This window comes from Aquarana catesbeiana, linkage group LG07 (genome assembly GCF_042186555.1).
Source record: "Aquarana catesbeiana isolate 2022-GZ linkage group LG07, ASM4218655v1, whole genome shotgun sequence".
In the NCBI taxonomy this organism is placed as follows: Eukaryota; Metazoa; Chordata; class Amphibia; order Anura; family Ranidae; genus Aquarana; species Aquarana catesbeiana.
The window spans coordinates 302,298,051-302,317,660 of NC_133330.1; the positions used below are offsets into that span (position 1 = coordinate 302,298,051).

Consider the following 19,610-nt stretch of genomic DNA (forward strand, 5'->3'; position numbering starts at 1 on the left):
ATACCACCAAAAGAAAGCTCTATTTGTGGGGAAAAAAGGACGTCAATTTTTTTGGGTACAACATCGCACGACTGCGCAACTGTCGTTTAAAGTGCGACAGTGCTGAAAACTAAAAATTGGCCTGGGAAGGAAGGGGGTGAAAATGCCCGGTATTGAACCGGTTAAGGAAGTGTGGTTGCTGCTTGCCCAACATCCATCTTTACATACCAAAGCTGTTTTATTAGATCCATTTGGTGAGTGTTTAATTTGAGGGGAGCGGTGTCACGTGGTGCGGTGAAGGCCTGTCATCTCTTCTGACAAGATCCCATATGAACACTCTATAGGAATTATAAAAATTTGTTTTTTGTGCCTGTTTGGACTCGCCCTTCATAGGGCACCTTACCACAATTTGGTGTTTTTCCTATCACCTTCAAGCGCTGCTTTAACCTATGCATTTCTAGGATTGCTGGTTATCAACAATATTAAACTGTTTACTCTATGGTACTTGAAGAAAACCTGTGGCCACGACTGGAGGTTAGAAGAAAGGAGGCTTAAAGTGTTACTAAACCCACAACAGTAAAATCAGTATATATATATATATATATATATATATATATATATATATATATATATATATATATACAGCATAGCATGCTTGTTATACTCACAGTGGAACTTAAGGGGTTAATCCTCTGCATTGTGTAAAAAGGCTGTTTTATTCTGTATACATAGATCCTCCCCTCCTTCAATGTCTATCTGGGGAAAGCCAACTAACACACAGGCAATAGCCAACCTGCACATGCTCATTTGTGTCTTTTATGCTGGAGAGAACAGTTTCTTGTTCTCAGAGATAGCCAGGTCACATGATATTGGCATCACACATGTGGGCGTGTCTACAGGCTGCGGGGAAAATCTCCACCCACCTGAACTCTCAAGAAACTGTGTAGTTTATGATGTAACCATGGCACACAGATCATACAAAAAGGTATATAGTGGCAATATTTTATTGTAAAAAAAAAAGATTTATAAGCTCTGGGCACTGTGGGTGGCGGATGAACTATTTTCATATTACTGGGTTTAGTAACACTTCAACCTTAGATTGTGGAAAGAGTTCTTTGCTGTTAGAGCAGTAAAAATGTGGAGCTCCTTCCCCCAGGATGTGGTACTTTCTGAAAGTGTCGACAGCTTCAAAAAACTTTTAGATATCTTCCTCAGGAAGCAGAATATACAGGGTTGTATGGATTGGTAAAAAAACAAAAATCACACACATAGGTTGAACTGCATGGACCTGTGTCCATTGTAAACTATATTGTCAAAAGTATTGGGACGCCTGCCTTTACACGCACATGAACTTTAATAGCATCCCAGTCTTAAGCCTCATACACACGATCGGACTTTATACAAACTTTTCCGTGGATTTCTGTACAAAGGGCGTTGGCCGTGAACTTGTTAAGCATACACATGGCAGAACTTTTTAGCCAACAAACACGAACGTAGTGACTTTCAACGTACTGACGACACTTCAAAAGGGGACATTCAATTCTCCGGCACCACCCTTTGGTCAACTTCTGTATTGTTGTCTGATCTTTTGCATTGGTTCTGAGCATGCGTGTTGGTACTTTGTACTAAAGTCCGATGGTTTTGTGTTTACACGATCGGACTTGCCGACGTCAGACTTTTGTTGCCGCCAAGTTTGTCTGTTCGCACAGCCAACATTTGTCCGATGAAACCCGAAAAAGTTTGTCAAATGGAGCGTACACACGGTCAGATGTTGCCTTAAAACAGCTAATTTGCATGTTTGTTGTCAAAAAGTCCGATCGTGTGTACGGGGCTTTAGTCTGTAGGGTTCAATATTGAGTTGGCCCACCCTTTGCAGCTATAACAGCTTCCGCTCTTCTGGGAAGGCTGTCCACAAGGTTTAGGAGTATGTCTATGGGAATGTTCTTCCAGAAGCACATTTGTGGTGGCACTGATGTTGGACGAGAAGGCCTGGCTCATGGTCTCAACTCGAATTCATCCCAAAGGTGTTCTATCAGGTTGAGGTCAGGTCTCTGTGCAGGTCAGTCAAGTTCTTCCACCACAAACTCGCTCATCCATGTCTTTATGGACCTTGCTTTGTGCACTGGTGCGCAGTCATTTTTGGAAGGGGCCATCCCCAAACTGTTCCCACAAAGTTGGGAGCATGAAATTGTCCAAAATGTCTCAGTATGCTGACACCTTTAGAGTAAGGATGAGCTCAGGCATGTTCGCAAACAGCACGTGCAGAGCCCGCCCGGAATTCGGCACTGCGGATCACTAATCACAAGCAGTGAGACATTGTCCCGATGCGCGGCTGCAGAAATCGGGAAATGTCTCACTGCTTGTGATTAGCGATCCGTAGTGCCGAATTCCGGGCGGGCTCTGCACGTGCTGTTTGCACGTGCTGTGAGCTCATCCTTACTTAAGAGTTCCCTTCACTGGAACCAAGGGGCCAAGCACAACCCCTAAAAAACAACCCCACACCATAATCCCCCCTCCACCAAATGATTTGGACCAGTGCACACCCACCAGACACACATATAAGGTGAAACAAATATTCAGAAAATAATATAATGCATCAAATTCACGATAAACCAATCTATAATGATGTCAAGTGTGCAAAAAATAAAAAATAAAAATACTCGCCACCCTGCTAACACATATAAATATATGGAAGCAGAGGGGCAAACAGGTATAAAAGTAAGTCCACTCCAATAATTCAGAGTACAATAATTAAGGATGAGCTCCAGCGTGTTCTCACACTCCACGTGGCGAGCCCGCCAGGAAGTCGGCACGGCGCTGCGCTAATCACAGGCAGTGAGACTATTTTCCCGATGTGCGGCTGCAGAGTCGGGAAATGTCTCACTGCCTGTGATTAGCGCAGTCAGTTCCGACTTCCTGGCGGGCTCTGCGCGTTGAGTGCGCGAACACGCCGGAGCTCATCCTTAACAATAATGTGAACTAGTCCCACTTCACCAAGCAGATCCTCATTCAGAAACACCAGTGAATTTTCAGTAATATGCACCTCCGTGTTCTACCACCACCCTCGGGCATGCAGGCTCATCTTATCCTCTGACCCATATAATATACAGGTCAACATGCGCTCAACAGTATCAGCATCAAAGGATGATCCCTAAACACTCCACGTCCCCACAAGTACGAGATTTAAAAGCTCACTCCAAACGGTACATGCTCATGGAATAAAATGAAAAAAGTGGGGGGGTGCTGTGCTAACCAGGAAAATAGCTATAGATCTCTATGTATGGTCACTTGCTATGTGCTAAAAGCCATATAATATTTAGAATAGCATATGTAAAATCAAATGAAATAAAATAAAATCGCATGATATAATAAAATCGCATAAGGTTAGTGTTGATTACTAAAAACCTGGTGAAATGTGAAAATGTTGTAATAAAGTGATAATCCAAGGGAGTGGTATAGGTTACAATAAAACGTACATATGTCTACAAACCATCCAATAAATATAAAGCAAATTAATAATGTAATCAATCTGTAGTGCAAAACACATGTATTAAAGTGCTAGTGCTCAAGTGACTTGAACAAAAATTATTCAGACAAATATATAACAAAGCATGAAGTGAATGAATAAATAAATAAATCCAGTGAAAAAAATGGTATAATGGCCCAATCCTAGTGATTAAAATAAATGTTATATATAAAATCCGGTGTGGGTGGTCAAATTGATAATATAATGACCCAATCCAAATGCTAGTATCCAAAGATAATAAATATCATGCCAGTGGATCCAGCGAATACGTGCAAAAAATGTCTTATAAAAGGTGCACAAAAAACAGTGCTCAGAAAACGACAGCGGGGTGGTGGGATGCAAAAACACTCTGTGTACTCTTCGTGCAGCATACACTAGTGTAGGTAATGGCCCCTTACCTAGCGGTGCTACTCATTATGCGGTTGACCTAGCACCGCTAGGTAAGGGGCCATTACCTACACTAGTGTATGCTGCACGAAGAGGACACAGAGTGTTTTTGCATCCCACCACCCCGCTGTCGTTTTCTGAGCACTGTTTTTTGTGCACCTTTTATAAGACATTTTTTGCACGTATTCGCTGGATCCACTGGCATGATATTTATTATCTTTGGATACTAGCATTTGGATTGGGTCATTATATTATCAATTTGACCACCCACACCGGATTTTATATATAACATTTATTTTAATCACTAGGATTGGGCCATTATACCATTTTTTCACTGGATTTATTTATTTATTCATTCACTTCATGCTTTGTTATATATTTGTCTGAATAATTTTTGTTCAGGTCACTTGAGCACTAGCACTTTAATACATGTGTTTTGCACTACAGATTACATTATTAATTTGCTTTATATTTATTGGATGGTTTGTAGACATATGTACGTTTTATTGTAACCTATACCACTCCCTTGGATTATCACTTTATTACAACATTTTCACATTTCACCAGGTTTTTAGTAATCAACACTAACCTTATGCGATTTTATTATATCATGCGATTTTATTTTATTTTATTTCATTTGATTTTACATATGCTATTCTAAATATTATATGGCTTTTAGCACATAGCAAGTGACCATACATAGAGATTTATAGCTATTTTCCTGGTTAGCGCAGAACCCCCCCCCCCCACACACACACACACTTTTTTCATTTCTGCTTATTTTGGGCTCATGTTTGGCCCTTTTTCTGGTGTGTGCAGCTGTCCAGTCGCATAGGTTCTCTACAGTTCTCAACCTTTTTTTCTGTCTTCGTTTTTTTTTTTTTTTTTCCAAATTTGATAGCGCAGGAATAGCTTTCATTTCATTATGCTCATGGAATAGATTGCACAAGTGTCATCATTATAGATTGATTGATTGATTGACTGATTTATTTTCAATTTGATGCATTATATTATTTGCTGAATATTTGTTTCACCTTATATGTGTCTTGTGAGCTGGCGAGTGTTTACATGAAGTTGATTTATTCATGCTATACCTTTTATATTCATTAGTATTTCACTATTGAGAGTCATCTTTTTTTATATATTTAGTTTTATTTGCACATTTTTGTATTATAGCGCTGTATGGTGTTTGTGTTTATTTTTATTCACGTACCGTATTTATTTGCTGAAGTTTATTAGTGAATATACGTTTAAATGGAGTGTCTAGCAGCACAGCACTATTCTACATTTACTTCAGTTAAAAATAATTATTTTACATGAATCTGGCTAACCCATTCCGGTAAAAATACTTCTGCTGGATACTGTGATTTAATATACTCCATTGCTTGTTTTCTCTTTCTTCCACTAAATCTCTCATACACCTGCTGCACTCAGTGTCTGTATATGATTGTCAGGGAAGTCACAGCCTCCTGCAGGGTTTATCCACCTCCTCTGCACATTGTCCTATCTATTGCATTTGTGAAGACATGCCTTCTACTGACAAAGTGATCTGACATTAGTACAGAGATCAGTGCAGTGTACACAGAGCAGAGTACATTTCCAGCATGGCGTCCTCTGTATTTGGATTTCCCTCTCTGAGTTTTTCAGATATATTTCACTGGGTTGCCTGGCTGTGTGTCTTCTATCTCCTATATACAGCTTATTCACTGCACATGAGGAGGAAGCAGCTGCTGAAAATTTTCCGTTCTTTTCCAGGTCCTGAGACGCACTGGCTGTATGGCAATACGCATGTGGTAAGGCACTGTTATGCTTATCTTGACCATAATTTAACCACTTCAGCCCTGGACCATTTGGCTGCTCAATGACCAGAGCACTTTTTAGTTAATTAGATAAGATAGTTAATTAGTTAACCACTTCAATACCGGGCTTATTCTGGCACTTCTCTCCTTCATGTAAAAATCATAATTTTTTTTCTAGAAAATTACTCAGAACCCCGAAACACTATATATGGTTTTTTTTAGCAGACACCCTAGGAAATAAAATGGCGGTCATTACAACTTTTTATCTCACACGGTATTTGCGCAATAATTTTTCAAACGCCTTTTTTTTGGAAAAAAAAAACGGTTTCATTAATTAAAAAATAACAAAACAGTAAAGTTAGCCCAATTTTTTTGTATAATGTGAAAGATGATGTTACGCCAAGTAAATAGATACCTAACATGTCACACTTTAAAATTGCGCACAATCATGGAATGGCGCCAAACTTCATTACTTAAAGATCTCCATAGGCGACGCTTTACATTTTTTTTACAGGTTACCAGTTTAGAGTTACAGAGGAGGTCTAGTGCTAGAATTGTTGCACACGTTCTAACGCACGCGGCGATACCTCACATGTGTGGTTTGAGCAGCGTTTACATATGTGGACGGGACTTACGTGTGCGTTCGCTTCTGAGCGCGAGACAGGGGCGTTTTGAATTTTTTTATTTTACTTAATTTTTTTTTATTTTTACACTTTTTAACATTTTTTTTTTGATTACTTTTATTCCTATTACAAGGAATGTAAACATCCCTTGTAATAGGAATCTATGTGACAGGTCCTCTTTAGGGAGAGATGTGGGGTCAATAAGACCCCACATCTTTCATCCAGGCTGGAAAGCATGAGATCTGGGAAAAAAAATTCACCGATCTCATGCTGACAGCCGCAATTGCGGCTTCGTTTATTTCCGGGTACCCGGGCGTGACGTCATAACGTTACGCCTGGACCTCTGACGGTCATAGAGATGACTGGTGACCATCTCTATCATCTTCATCCGGCGCTGGACGATTCTTTCTCTGGGCCCACGGGAGAGCCCGGAGAAGCACCGGATGGCGGCAGGAGGGGGGGGACGTCCCCTCTCGCCGACTATAAGAACGATCAAGTGGTGGAACTGCCGCTATGATCATTCTTATCATGCACAGAATCGCCGGCTGCAAAGAATGATATCTGATTGATGCATCTAGCTGGAGGACGTCATTTTACTATAGCTGGGTATTGAAGTGATTAATTTGGCATGGCGCTGCTTGAACTGGTAATTGCGCGGTCATGCAATGCTGTACCCAAAAGAAATTTGCGTCCTTTTTTCTCCACAAATAGAGGTTTCTTTTGATGGTATTTGATTGCCTCTGCGATATTTATTTTTTGCAATATAAACGGAAAAAGACCGAAAATGTTGAAAAAAAATGATATTTTTAAATTTTTGTTATAAAAAATCCAATAAACTCAATTTTAGTGATACATTAAGGCCAAAATGTATTCAGCCACATGTCTTTGGTAAAAAAAAAAAAAAAAGGCAAGTGTATATTTATTGGTTTGCGCAAAAGTTTTATAGCGTCTACAAACTAGGGTACATTTTCTGGAATTTATGCAGCTTTTAGTTTGACTGCCTATCTCCTTTCTTGAGGTGCTAAAATGGCAGGGCAGTACAACCCCCCCACCACCACCACCACCACCACCACCACCACCCAAATGACTCCATTTTGGAAAGTAGACAACCCAAGGAAATTGCTGAGAGGCATTTTGAGCTCATTGAATATTTTATTTTTTTGTCACAAGTGATTGAAAAATGACAAAAAATAAATAAAATTACACAAAGTTGTTACTAATTGATATATTGCTCACACGTGCCACGGTTATATCTGGAACTACACCCCAAAATACATTTTGCTGCTTCTCCTGAGTATGGGGATACCACATGTTTGAGACTTTTTGGGAGCCTAGCCGCGTACAGGACCCCGAAAACCAAGCACCGCCTCCAGGCTTTCTAAGGGCATACATTTTTGATTTCACTCCTCACTACTAAGGAAGAGCTCTGGCGTGTTCACACACCCCACATGCCGAGCCCGCCAGGAAGTCGGCACTGCGCTGCTCTAATCACAGGCAGTGAGACATTGTCCCGATGCGCAGCCGCCGTGCATCGGGACAATGTCTCACTACCTATGATTAGTGCAGCACAGCACCGTGCCGACTTCCTGGCGGGCTCTGCACGTGGTGTGTGCGAACACGCCCACGACCCAATTTTGGAAAGTAGACACCCCAAGCTATTTGCTGAGGGGCATGTTGAGTCCATGGAATATTTTATATTTTGCCACAAGTTGCCGGAAAATGACAAACTTTTTTTTTTTGTTTTTGTTTTTTTGCACAAAGTTGTCATTAAATTATATTTTGTTCAAACGTGACATGGTTATATGTGGTATTGCACCACAAAATATATTCTGCTGCTTCTCCTGAGTACGGGGATACCAATGTGTGAGACTTTTTGGCAGTCTAACCGTGTACAGGACCCCGAAAACCAATTACTGTCTTCAGGCTTTCTAAGAGCGTACATTTTTGATTTCAGTCCTCACTACCTATCACAGTTTCGGAGGCCATGAAATGCCCAGATAGCACAACCCCCCCCATGACCCCATTTTGGAAAGTAGACCCCCCAGCTATTTGCTGAGAGGCATGTTGAGTATTTTGCAGATCTCGCTGGTCTGGAGCCTCACTGCATCTCCAGACCACCGCCAGCACCTGCCCATATCCAGCCATCCACCCAGCAGTCAGTCGCCCTCCCTGCAATGGCCCAACCGGCTATACCCATCAAGAAGGCCGGGCTTCGCTGTTATGGGTGTAATCAAATGGGATACCAAGGAGCTAACTGTCCTCGAAATGTCAACGTCACTTCATGGAACCATGCTGCCCCTGGCCCAGCCCGAGCTGCTGCTCATTACCTGGAAGCCGCCCCACCATCTACCTCAACTGGCTGGGGTGAAGAGGAATTTGGTCTACTCCATGAGGTGAACCCGATACAAGCTGCTGCCGATGACAATCGCAGGGATTACCGACAGGCCGTATGGGTAAAGGACTCGGGGACAGCGGAGCTACTATTACTTTGGTACAACCCAGGATGGTTACAATGACTGAGAAAACCAGACTGAGTTTTATGCATCCCTACTGCCCAAGTACATATGGATTGGGGCTTGGGATACAGAGACGTGGAAGTTGGAGTTATGAGAGGTATACCCATTCTACTTGGAAATGATTTGGCACATCTTTCTTCATCTTTCCATGTGGATTTATCCCCAGAAGCCTTCCCTGTGACCACCAAGCAAGCAAGACGAGCGGAGAAGGCACTCTATGATAGGACCCAGGTGAGGCCTAACTTCCCTAACCCCGACCAGACTGTACCACCTTTTACCTGGGCTACCCCGACTGACTTTACCCAGGAACTACTATCTGACCCAACGTTGGCTAGTTACCGGGAGAGGGCAGGGATGGACCCCGGGGGATTAGAAAGGGAATGGATAGAGTGGGATCGGGAATTGCTTTATCGGGTGATGGAAGGGATCTTATCCAGTGCCCAAGCGACAGCTGGTCGTGCTGCAGAAATATCTGCGTGACCTACTTAACATCGGACATGACATAACTGAAGATATTGAACAGTATTTCCAAAACGTCTTTCAGGACAGCACCCGAGAGATCATGGCTCCTCCTCCCACAGGAAACACCTCCTCAATTAAGTCTTTAATTGGAGTCCTCCACGCTGCCTCGTCAGTTTTTTGTGTTTCATCCAGCTGGAGGAACACCTCTGGTGGGAGCCATGATCTCTCAGGGCTTTCCTGGGAGACACAGGTTCTCACCTGTTAGGTCTTTTTTTTGCTAGGAGAGTGATCCGCCCACTTGCTTCCCAGATGGACGGGAGGATGGATGAACAGATCCTCCGTTCCCTGCTGGCTGCATTTGCGGAACAAGCGGTGGCAGCCGCCATGTTTCTGGTGGCAGAGGAGCACCTCAGCCATGTCCTGTATGGGAAGAAGCAGCACTTCCGGGTCGGTGCGCGCGTAATTTCCGGCCGCAAAGTGCAGAGGCAAAGGGCAGGGTCTCCTGGTGCTTTAATTCCGGTTCCAGGTCAGCGCAGCTGCGTTTTCAAATCTGGAACTGTTCGTTTCACCATGTGTACGCAAACAGCTATGGATGCAGCGGATAAGGCGGCAAGCCAAGGCGCCAGCAAGGCTAAGGTAAGGGACTGTGTCCTCTATTACTCTGGGCCATTTTCTCCTATGGGGGGTTACTCACACTTTCCCCCCACCCCCTATCTCCCTGAGAATGTATGTTGCAGTGGCTATTGTTAGCATATCTGCCCAGCAACAGGGGGTTTTTTTTTGGTGGTGGTGGCTTGCTGGGCACATGGAAGTAAGATGTTATCTTCCCTAGTGCACCTGGGTGTCTTATCTGTGCTGTGTAGCAGCCTTTTAAGCGTGGTTCCTTGTCTCTTTTCTGTTTGTCCAGGCCAAAGGTTCTGCCCAACCAGTCAAGAAAAGGTGCCCTGTCTGCAAAGAGAAATTAAGTGATGTTTGGACCAAAACGCTTTGTGCAGTTTGCATTGCAAATCTAGTCAGGGAGGAGTCTCCATCCATGTGTGACGATTTGTTTACAACCATAAAGGATGAGCTCCGGGCCACCTTTCAAGCTTTTAGGTCAAACCTAAGAGAGGATCCATGTCTCTCAAGGGATCCTTCGGTTCCACAGCCATCTTCAGAACCCCAAGGCGGCTCTCAAATAATTTTAGGGGGTCCGATATCACAGGACACTTCCCAAGGGTCCGTTTCCCTCGCCTCAGATGAAACAGATTCTGAGGAGGAGGAAAATGAAACAGGTGCCGCTTCTAAGTACAAAATGTCGCTAGAAGAGGTTGGAGGACTTCTGAAAGTAATCCATGCCACTTTGGGGATAGAAGAGGAAAAGAAGGAACTCTCCCTGCATGACCGCATGTATGCTGGTTTAGGAGATTCAAAAGGCCGTTCTTTTCCAGTCCATTCAGTTATCACTGATATGATTAAAAAAGAGTGGCTGGAACCTGAGAAAAAGCCATTCTTTTCCCGGGCTCACAAGAAAAGATTTCCATTTGAGGAAAATCCTGATTCTATATGGAACAAGGTTCCAAAATTGGACTCTGCCTTTTCTCAGGTCTCAAAGTCTACGGACCTCGACTTTGAGGATATGGGCACTCTGAAGGAGCCTATGGATAAAAGGATGGACCTGCTTCTTAAAAGAACCTGGCAATCGGTGATGAACAATCTAAAACCGGCAATGGCAACAACCTGTGTTGCAAGGAATTTTAGATCACTGGGTTAACCAGCTGAAGGCCCACGTTTACAGCGGATTCCTCAAAACAGGAGATTCTAGACTCCTTTACAACTCTGCAGCAATATCATATATTGCGGATGCTTCTGCAGAATCTCACCGCATGTCAGCCAGGTCAGCAGCTTTAACTAATTCTGCTATGAGGGCCTTATGGCTGAAGACTTGGCCAGGGGATGCTGCATCTAAAAATAGACTGTGTAGTATTCCTTTTGCATCTGATCTGTTATTTGATTCAGAGCTAGAGTCCATTCTTGACCGTACGGCAGATAAGAAGTCGTTTCCGGTCAAGAAGAAACAGGTGCAAACCCGTAAGCGTTTTTTTCGGCCCCAAAAAGGGCAACAGGAAGGAAAAACGTAGGGCAAGCAGAAGCCATGGTCTTCTCAGAAGCCCAAAGGTAGGAGTGGAGTGCTCTTCAATCCTCCTGCGACCTCCGGAAAATCGCAATGACTCCCTCAAGGTCGGGGGAAGACTCCAAGAGTTTCTTCCTCAGTGGAGAGCCATCACTTCAAACCAGTTTATTGTAAATATGCTCTCCCAGGGGTATGTGATAGAATTCACGGAAGAACCTCCAAAAAGATTCTTGATGACAAACGTCCCAAGGGATCCGGTCAAGGCTTTCGCCATGAAGTCCCTAATTCAGGAACTGAAAACCCAGAAAGTCATTGTTCCGGTCCCGACAAGAGTTCTTCCAGGGTTTCTACTCACATGTGCCTCGTTCAGAAACCTTCAGGAAAGTTCCACCTCATCCTGACTCTCAAAATGCTGAACAAATCAGAGTACAGAAGGTTTCGGATGGATTCCATTTTTTTCAGTAAGAAACCTCCTGTATCAAGGGTGCTACATGGCATCAATAGATTTACAAGATGCCTACCCCCACATTCCTATTGCCACCAGGTCACAGAAATATCTGAGGTTAGCACTGAAAGAAGGGAAGAAGGTGGTACATCTGCAATTCAGAGCACTCCCGTTTGGTCTGTCATCATCCCCAAGGGTGTTCACAAAAATAATGGCCGAAGCATTGGCACCTCTGTGTCTAGAAGGAATCTCACTTATTCCTTATCTGGACGATCTGCTGTTTTTTTTGCTCAAACCAGAGAAGGTCTTCAAAAAAACTTGCTCAGAGCCCGTGTTCACCTAGAGTCAATTGGGTGGATTTTAAACCTTCAATAATCAAATCTGATTCCCTCACAGGAAGTGTTATTCCTGGGTTTCCGTATCAACTCTTTGGAGCAAAAATGTTTTCTTCCAGAGGAAAAACAGAAAAAGTTGGTACAAGTGGTGTCACTGATACAGTCTAATCTAATTCTGTCTATCAGGAAGGTCATGTCAGCATTAGGAACCCTGACCTCTTCCTTACCGGCCGTCCGGTGGGCAAAGCTCCATTTCAGACCTCTGCAAAGTTTCCTGTTAAAAACCTGGATTCACTAGATTCACTAGTGAAGATCCCTACATCAGTGAAAAGGAGTCTTTGGTGGTGGAAGAACCAGACAAGCTATTCAGAGGGTCTGTTATGGTCCTTCCCAACCCAGGTTAGGTTAACAACCGATGCCAGTTCCTGGGGTTGGGGGGCTCATATGAACGGTCGGTGGGCCCAGGGCTCGTGGTCCACAAAAGATGCACTGAGTTCCTCAAATTGGAGGGAACTAAAAGCTATAGAGATAGCCTTGTTGACCTTTGCAAAAGAAGTCCAGGGACAGCATACTCAGATCCTGTCAGACAATGCCACGGCGGTGGCCTACATAAACAGACAGGGGGGAACCAGAAGCAGAGTTCTGCAAAACCTAGCAAGAAGCATTCTAAGTTGAGGAGAGCTCCATACTCTATCCTTGTCCGTGGTCCACTTAAAGGCCTGAGGAAATGGCTTCCATATGTGCTCCTAAACAGGGTAGCGGACTTCCTCAGCAGGAACCAGGTATTAGAAGCGGAGTGACAATTGAATCCAGAGGTCTTCCATTTGATCGTGAACAAGTGGGGGCGCCCAAGAGTGGATCTCTTTGCGACTCAGGAAAACTCGCAAGTGTCTCGTTTCTTCTCCCTGAACAGGAAGGAGTCATCACTGGGAATGGATGCTCTGGCGCACAGTTGGAAATTTCACCTCTGTTATGCATTCCCCCGTTTCAGCTTATCCCTCGGGTCATAGCAAAAATCTGGAAGGAAGATACAACAGTGATCCTCATCACTTTCTTCTGGCCCAAAAGGCCTTGGTTTTCATCCCTTCTTCAGATACAACTAAAACCGTATTGGCACCTTCCGTTAAGGAAAGACCTTCTGTTACAAGGTCCTCAGCTTCACCAGGAAGTAGCAAGGCTAAAACTCATGGCTTGGCTACTGAAGAACAGCTCTTGAAGAGAAAAGGTTTCTCGGATAGATTGGTGGCTACCCTCCTATCCAGCAGAAAGAAGGTTGCAAGAGCAAATTATTCCAAAGTTCGGAAAGTCTTCAATTCCTGGTGCACAGCATCTGACAGATCATCAAAACAAATTTCCTCTGTTCTGGAATTTCTGCAAGAAGGAGCGGACAAGGGCCTAGCGGTCAGCACCCTCAAGGTTCAAGTTGCTGTGCTGGGGGTAGTTCTGGAAAAATCCATTTCGTCAGACCCCTTAGTGGTTAGATTCTTCACCCGTTCTAGACCAGTGGTGATCAAAAGCTGTCCAGCATGGGACTTATCAGTTGTTCTACAGGCCCTGACCAGGGAACCTTTGGAACCCATTAATTTAGCCTCCCTGAAATTAGTTACTTTAAAACAGTTTTTTTAGTGGCTGATACAACAGCTCGAAGAGTCAGTGAGCTGCAAGCCTTATCAATCAGGGAGCCATTCTTTTCCATTTTTTCAGACCAAATTGTTCTGAAGACGGATCCTAATTTTTTTACCGAAGGTCGCTTCGGTCCAGAATCGAACTCAGGAGATAATACTTCCTACCTTTTTGTTCTAATCCATTGGGTAAGAAGGAAGAAGAATTCCATACCCTGGATGTTAAAAGAGCAGTCTTGAGTTACTTGGAAAACACTAAAGACTTTAGATGTTCAGATGCTCTATTTGTTTTATTTTCCGGTAATAAAAAGGAAGACAAGCTTCCAGAGGAACCATTGCCAGATGGTTGAGAATGGCTATCTCAGAAGCCTATTCCCTTACAGGTCAAGAGAGTCCAGTGAATGTCTGGGCTCATTCTACAAGAGCTTCAACGGTGAGTTGGGCAGAAAAAGCTGACAACCTTTGCCCGTCATTATAGGTTAGACCCCCATGATGGTTGGGGACCAGGCTTTTGGAAGAAAAGTCTTACAGGCTGTTGTCCCACCTTAAATGGAGTAAGTCTCGATTATCCTCTCGGGTGCTGTCCTGAAAGACGTTTTGGAAAAATGCAAGTTAGACTTACCAGTAACTTGTTTTCCAATAGGCTTTCAGGACAGCAGTAACCCACCTTTTTTTATGCTGTTGCTGTAATACTATGATATAACTGTTGTTTATGTGTTGCAGCTGGGGCTGGAGTTCTCCTCAAACAACTGACGAGGCAACGTGGAGAACTCCAATTAAAGACTTAATTGAGGAGGAGTTTCCTGTGGGAGGAGGAGCCATGATCTCTCGGGTGCCCTCCTGAAAGCCTATTGGAAAACAAGTTACCGGTAAGTCTAACTTGCATTTTTCCGTACCTGTGATACTTGCCAGCGTGTGGGAAAGAAGGGCGACCGATCCAAAGCTCCTTTTTTTCCCCCCTACCAATCATAGCTGAGCCCTTTAGCCAGACAGCCGTAGACCTGGTAGGACCATTACCCCGACTCAGTTTACTGCGGACCTAACCCAGCAGTTGTGGAAGCTCTGTGGAATTGAGCCTATACACAGCTCTCCCTACCACCCCCAGACTAATGGACTATGTGAGAGGTTCAGTGGGACACTAAAGCAATTGCTGCAGACCTTCGCAACTTCTCACAGGAATTGGGAGAAATTTCTGCCGCACCTCCTGTTTGCTTACAGGGAAGTGCTGCAGGAACCTACGGGGTTCTCCCCATTTGAGTTATTGTATGGGAGATGGGTGAGGGGGCCACTAGATCTACTTGGAGCCAATTGGGAAGGAGGTGTAGGGGCTGAAGAGACCTCTGTGGTAGGGTACATACTAGCGCTCAGGGGCTGGCTGAAGGAACTCACGGACATCGTATGGGAGAACCTGCAGACGGCACGGGGGGGCAGAAGCGGTGGTATGATCGTACCGCCGGGAATTGCACCTTGGCTGTAGGGCAGAATGTTTTTGCCCTCAAGCCTACCAAGTCAGACAAATTACAGGCCTCTTAGCAGGGACCCTACAAGGTAGTGTAGGGTATATATGACGACACCTACCTGGTAGCTAAATGCTCAGATGAAAGAGTCCGGCAGACCTTCTATGTGAACATGTTTAAAGCGTACAAAGAGAGGCCTGAGGAGATAGCTTCCATATGTGCTCCAGCCGGGGAAGATTCCGAGAACATTCCCCTGCCAGAGCTACTGGTGAGAGATGGGGACAGAGCAGGTGTAGAGACAGTGAGGATAGACGGGCAGCTAGGGCCGGAGCAGCAGGACCAGGCCAGGCTGGTCCTTAGGCAGCATCAGGAATTGTTTTCCACCAAGCCTGGATACACTACTATGACAGTGCATCGAGTGGAAACCCCAGAACAGCCACCTACCCGGCAGGCGGCTTACCGGGTACCTGAGTCAGTGAGAGAGGCAGGAGATAAAGGAAATGCTCGATTTAAGAGTCATCGAGCCCTCCAACAGCCCCTGGGCATCCTCAGTAGTGTTAGTGCCAAAGCGGGATGGTACTACCCGCTTCTGCGTAGATTACCGCCGACTAAACGACTGCACAACGACTGACGCCTACCCCATGCCCCGGGTGATGAACTGTTAGACCGCATCGCCTGAGGTAATTTCCTAACTACCCTTGACCTATGCAAAGGGTACTGGCAGATTCCTCTGAACCTGGATTCTGTTTCGAAGTCAGCATTCATCACCCCCTTTGGCTTGTACCAGTCTAAGGTCATGCCATTCAGAATGAAAAATGCTCCGGCGATGTTTCAGAGGATGGTAGATCAGATTCCTCTATGGCCTTCAGGATTATGCCTGTGTATACCTGAATGACATTGCAATCTACAGCGATACCTGGGAGGAACCTCTACTGTGTTTAGTCCCGAAGTCCTGATGCAGTCTAACATTAAAGCCAGAGAAATGTAGCATCAGGATGTCCGAGGTTCAGTACCTCAGGCATTGGGTAGGCCATGGGCAACAGTGTCCTGAACCAGCTAAAGTAGAGGCCGTTGCCAACTGGCACCCGAGGTTTGTTCCCGACTATAGCACTATAGCTAAACCCCTGAGTGACTTGACCAGAAATAATCTTCCTCGTCAGTCCCTGTGGTCCCCAGAGTGTGAAAATGCTTTCCAGCGCCTGAAAAATGCTTTGGTTTCTGCCCTAGTTTTGGCTGTTCCTGACCCAAACAAACGTTTTTGTGTACATACAGATGCTTCTACCTTTGGGTTGGGAGCAGTGCTAAGCCAAGTGGGAGCCGACGGCAGAGAGCACCCTGTTGCCTACATCAGTTACAAGCTACTACCCCGGGAGGTGAGGTATGCAGCCATAGAAAAAGACTGTTTGGCGCTGGTGTGGGCCTTGAAAAAACTTCAGCTGTATCCTTCATGGTGCTCACGGACCACAACCCTTTGATCTGGTTAAATCGAGTATCCGGGGACAATGAACGCTTATTGAGATGGAGACTTGCCCTGCAGCCCTACAACATTACTCTGCAGTACATGCCGGGCTGACAAAATGGCAACACAGATGGACTTTCCTGGCAAACTGAACTTTGACTGTACTATAGCTCCCGGACATCCCCAAGCTGACCCGTATTGGATCTAGCCGGTTCTGCCAGACTATGCAACGGGGGGGGGGGGGAGTATTGTCACGTACTTTGGGCTGCAGGAGAACCATGGCCTGGGGAACTGTGTTTTTATCATGTGTTCTTAAGTTATCCAGAGCTGATCATGAATCGATTGTGGCTTCTTATGGAAGTTACTCCTATAGGGGGAGACAGACAATCTAAGGAGGTCATTGTTATGATAATAGGACTAGCTCTACTGTGTAAGGTGACCTTTGTCTGAGATAATGGGAGTAGCCCTTATCTGATGGTTTGCTGTATAAATTCAGTGTGTTTTTTAAAAACAAAGCAGTTCAGTTTCTGGTGTACTCTATAGCCAAATCAATTAGTCTCATGTTCCAGGACTTGGGAAGCAGATTCTTGGCGGAAATGCCCAACAGGGTGTCCGGACTTCGTCACAAATGCCACCCTGTAAAATAAGATAATATATATATTTGCATTGCTGCTAGATCTATATGTTAAAACCCAGTGTTGTTGATCCCATGCAGCAGCAAATATCTAACACGTCTAGCTGTGTCAAATACTTGCTCCCTGTTAGCTTGTACATCATGTAATAATGTACCAAAGCACAGGTGGAATCGCAGGGTTAGGTGGGAGGAATGCACACACCCAGAAGTGTTGGATACCTGCAGCAGATAGGGATCAACAACACGGCAGACTTTTAACACATGGGCCACCAGAAAGGTACAGTATGTTACATCTTATAGGGTGGCTTTATTTTACTTTTGGCTCTGTAGTGATAGGGTCACTTTAACAATTAAAAGTTGAATTTCACTTCCAGTTATGGCAATGCGTCCGGCATGGAGATTTAGGGGGGCGGCGCCCCTTATGGACCGGTCGCCGCTGGTAAGGAGTGCAGTTACTCTTTAAATAACCCAATGCAACCGTTTTGTGTTCATCTTCACTTTTACCCAGTGCAGGATTCTTCAAGATAGTCTTCCAACAGATTCTATCATGCTTTTTCTCCATTGTCAAAAATTCCTCTTTTTTTTTTGTTTTTGTTTTTGTTTGCTCATAGTTTAAAAAAGATGGCACAGATTTGGATATTGTGGCTGGTTATGGGAGAAAATTTGAATATGCATTTCCCATGTGGCTTGGAAGATTCTTTGCTACTATCACTATCTGTCATCCAGACTATGCAAAGGTCATTTTTTCCAGACAAGGTAAGAAGTTTTTTTTTTGTTTTGTTTTTTTTTTTTTTTATAGAATTTCAATTTACAAAAGGATAACCTGTTGTGATAAGGATTTGGGTATGGTAATGTAGGTTACTTTGCAGTCTGAGCTGTGCCTTGAATCGGGTAACCGTGTTCTTAAAAATGTCAGTGCTTTTGCAGGCCATACATGGAGCAAATTTCTTTCCTGCAGGAAATTCACTCAATTCCCCAATCAACACAGTGTTGACAGGAGAATCCCTCACGCTGAGCCATTGTATTCTCCCAGAGGGGGAAGCCGTTCCCATTAGGAGAAGACGGTGATTGTTGCTAGCGGCTATACCAGCCGGTAGTGATAATTGCATGTAAAAGCAGACAGGCTGGTTGTACCCGAGTTGATCGATCAACTTGGTCCATTCTGCCTGCCCATTCAGCCTGCCCATATATAGTACAAATCTCAGCCGGTTCCTGCTGAACCAGCTGAGATTTCAACTGTCTATGGCCAGCCTTTGAGTTGCTTCTCTAAAGCCAGTATGCAACAAGTGAAGTCGGAACTCCCAATCTACAAACTTGTTCCTGGTTAGTAACTCAGAAAATGTTGAAGCCATTAGCTCAAAATGACAGGCAACCAGCATTTTCAGGAGTGATCAACAATGGATATTTCTATCACAATAGGTTCTCTTTAGGCTCGATTCACATCTAGCATGTTGCTTTTAAGCATTTTTGCAGCATTTTTGCAGTGCTTTCTGCGGTGCTTGCCAAGTTTTTGAACATGCATTTTTGCAGCGTTTTTTCCACGTTTTGCGTTTTTTTTTTTTTTTTTTTTTTATACTGTATACAGTGTAAAAAAAAGAAAAAAAAACACAAAACACGGTACTTGCGTTTTTGGATGCGGGTCCATTGAATTCTATTACATGCAAAACGCTGCGTTTTGCATGGAAAAAAGTCCCCAACCCTTTCCAAAAAAGCAGAGACACAAAAATGCATTGATGTGAACATGTTCCATAGGAACCCATGTTAAAAAATTCCCATGCATTTCTGCAAAATGCAAAATGCATCAAAAAACGCATTAGTGTGAATAGAGCCTTAGAGAGAATCATTGCTGACCTCTTATGAAGATTCAGAGCATCTGTTGGATGTGTATTGCTGTCTGTGACCTAGTTCATCAAGGACACCATGTTAAATAAATGGAAATATAAGATTGTTTCACTTTTATCATCTTTCTAGTTATCCAGCTTTTGGCTCTACTGTAATCAGTTGAGCAGCTTGTAATTGCTTTGGGCTGCTCTTGAGTTTCACAGGATTTGGGTTTGACTGCTTCCCCCTGCCTTCTGGAGAGTACTGGAATGCAGTGGGCTAGGAGAGTCAAATCTACAGTCTGAATATGTATGTGGTCCCAGACAATTCCTGGGGGAGGGTGGCCAGTAGGTGGCTGAGAGAGTGCAGAAATAGTTTTAGACCTAGAGCAGAGGGGTTCTTGCCCAGGAGAAGATGTCAGCCTCAATGTCT

General features: G+C 44.2%; 1 protein-coding gene across 1 annotated transcript in view; it reads left to right on the forward strand.

The window, feature by feature from the left end:
• The first annotated feature begins 5,417 nt into the window (after nt 1-5,417).
• The window catches only part of LOC141103703 (cytochrome P450 4B1-like), a 46,183-nt gene continuing 31,990 nt past the window's right edge, over nt 5,418-19,610 (forward strand). Inside the window, exons 1-2 of the mRNA XM_073593595.1 lie at nt 5,418-5,685; nt 17,969-18,113. Of these exons, the coding sequence (XP_073449696.1) occupies nt 5,497-5,685; nt 17,969-18,113 (334 nt within the window). The 5' untranslated portion in view covers nt 5,418-5,496. The remainder of the gene's footprint in view (nt 5,686-17,968; nt 18,114-19,610) is intronic.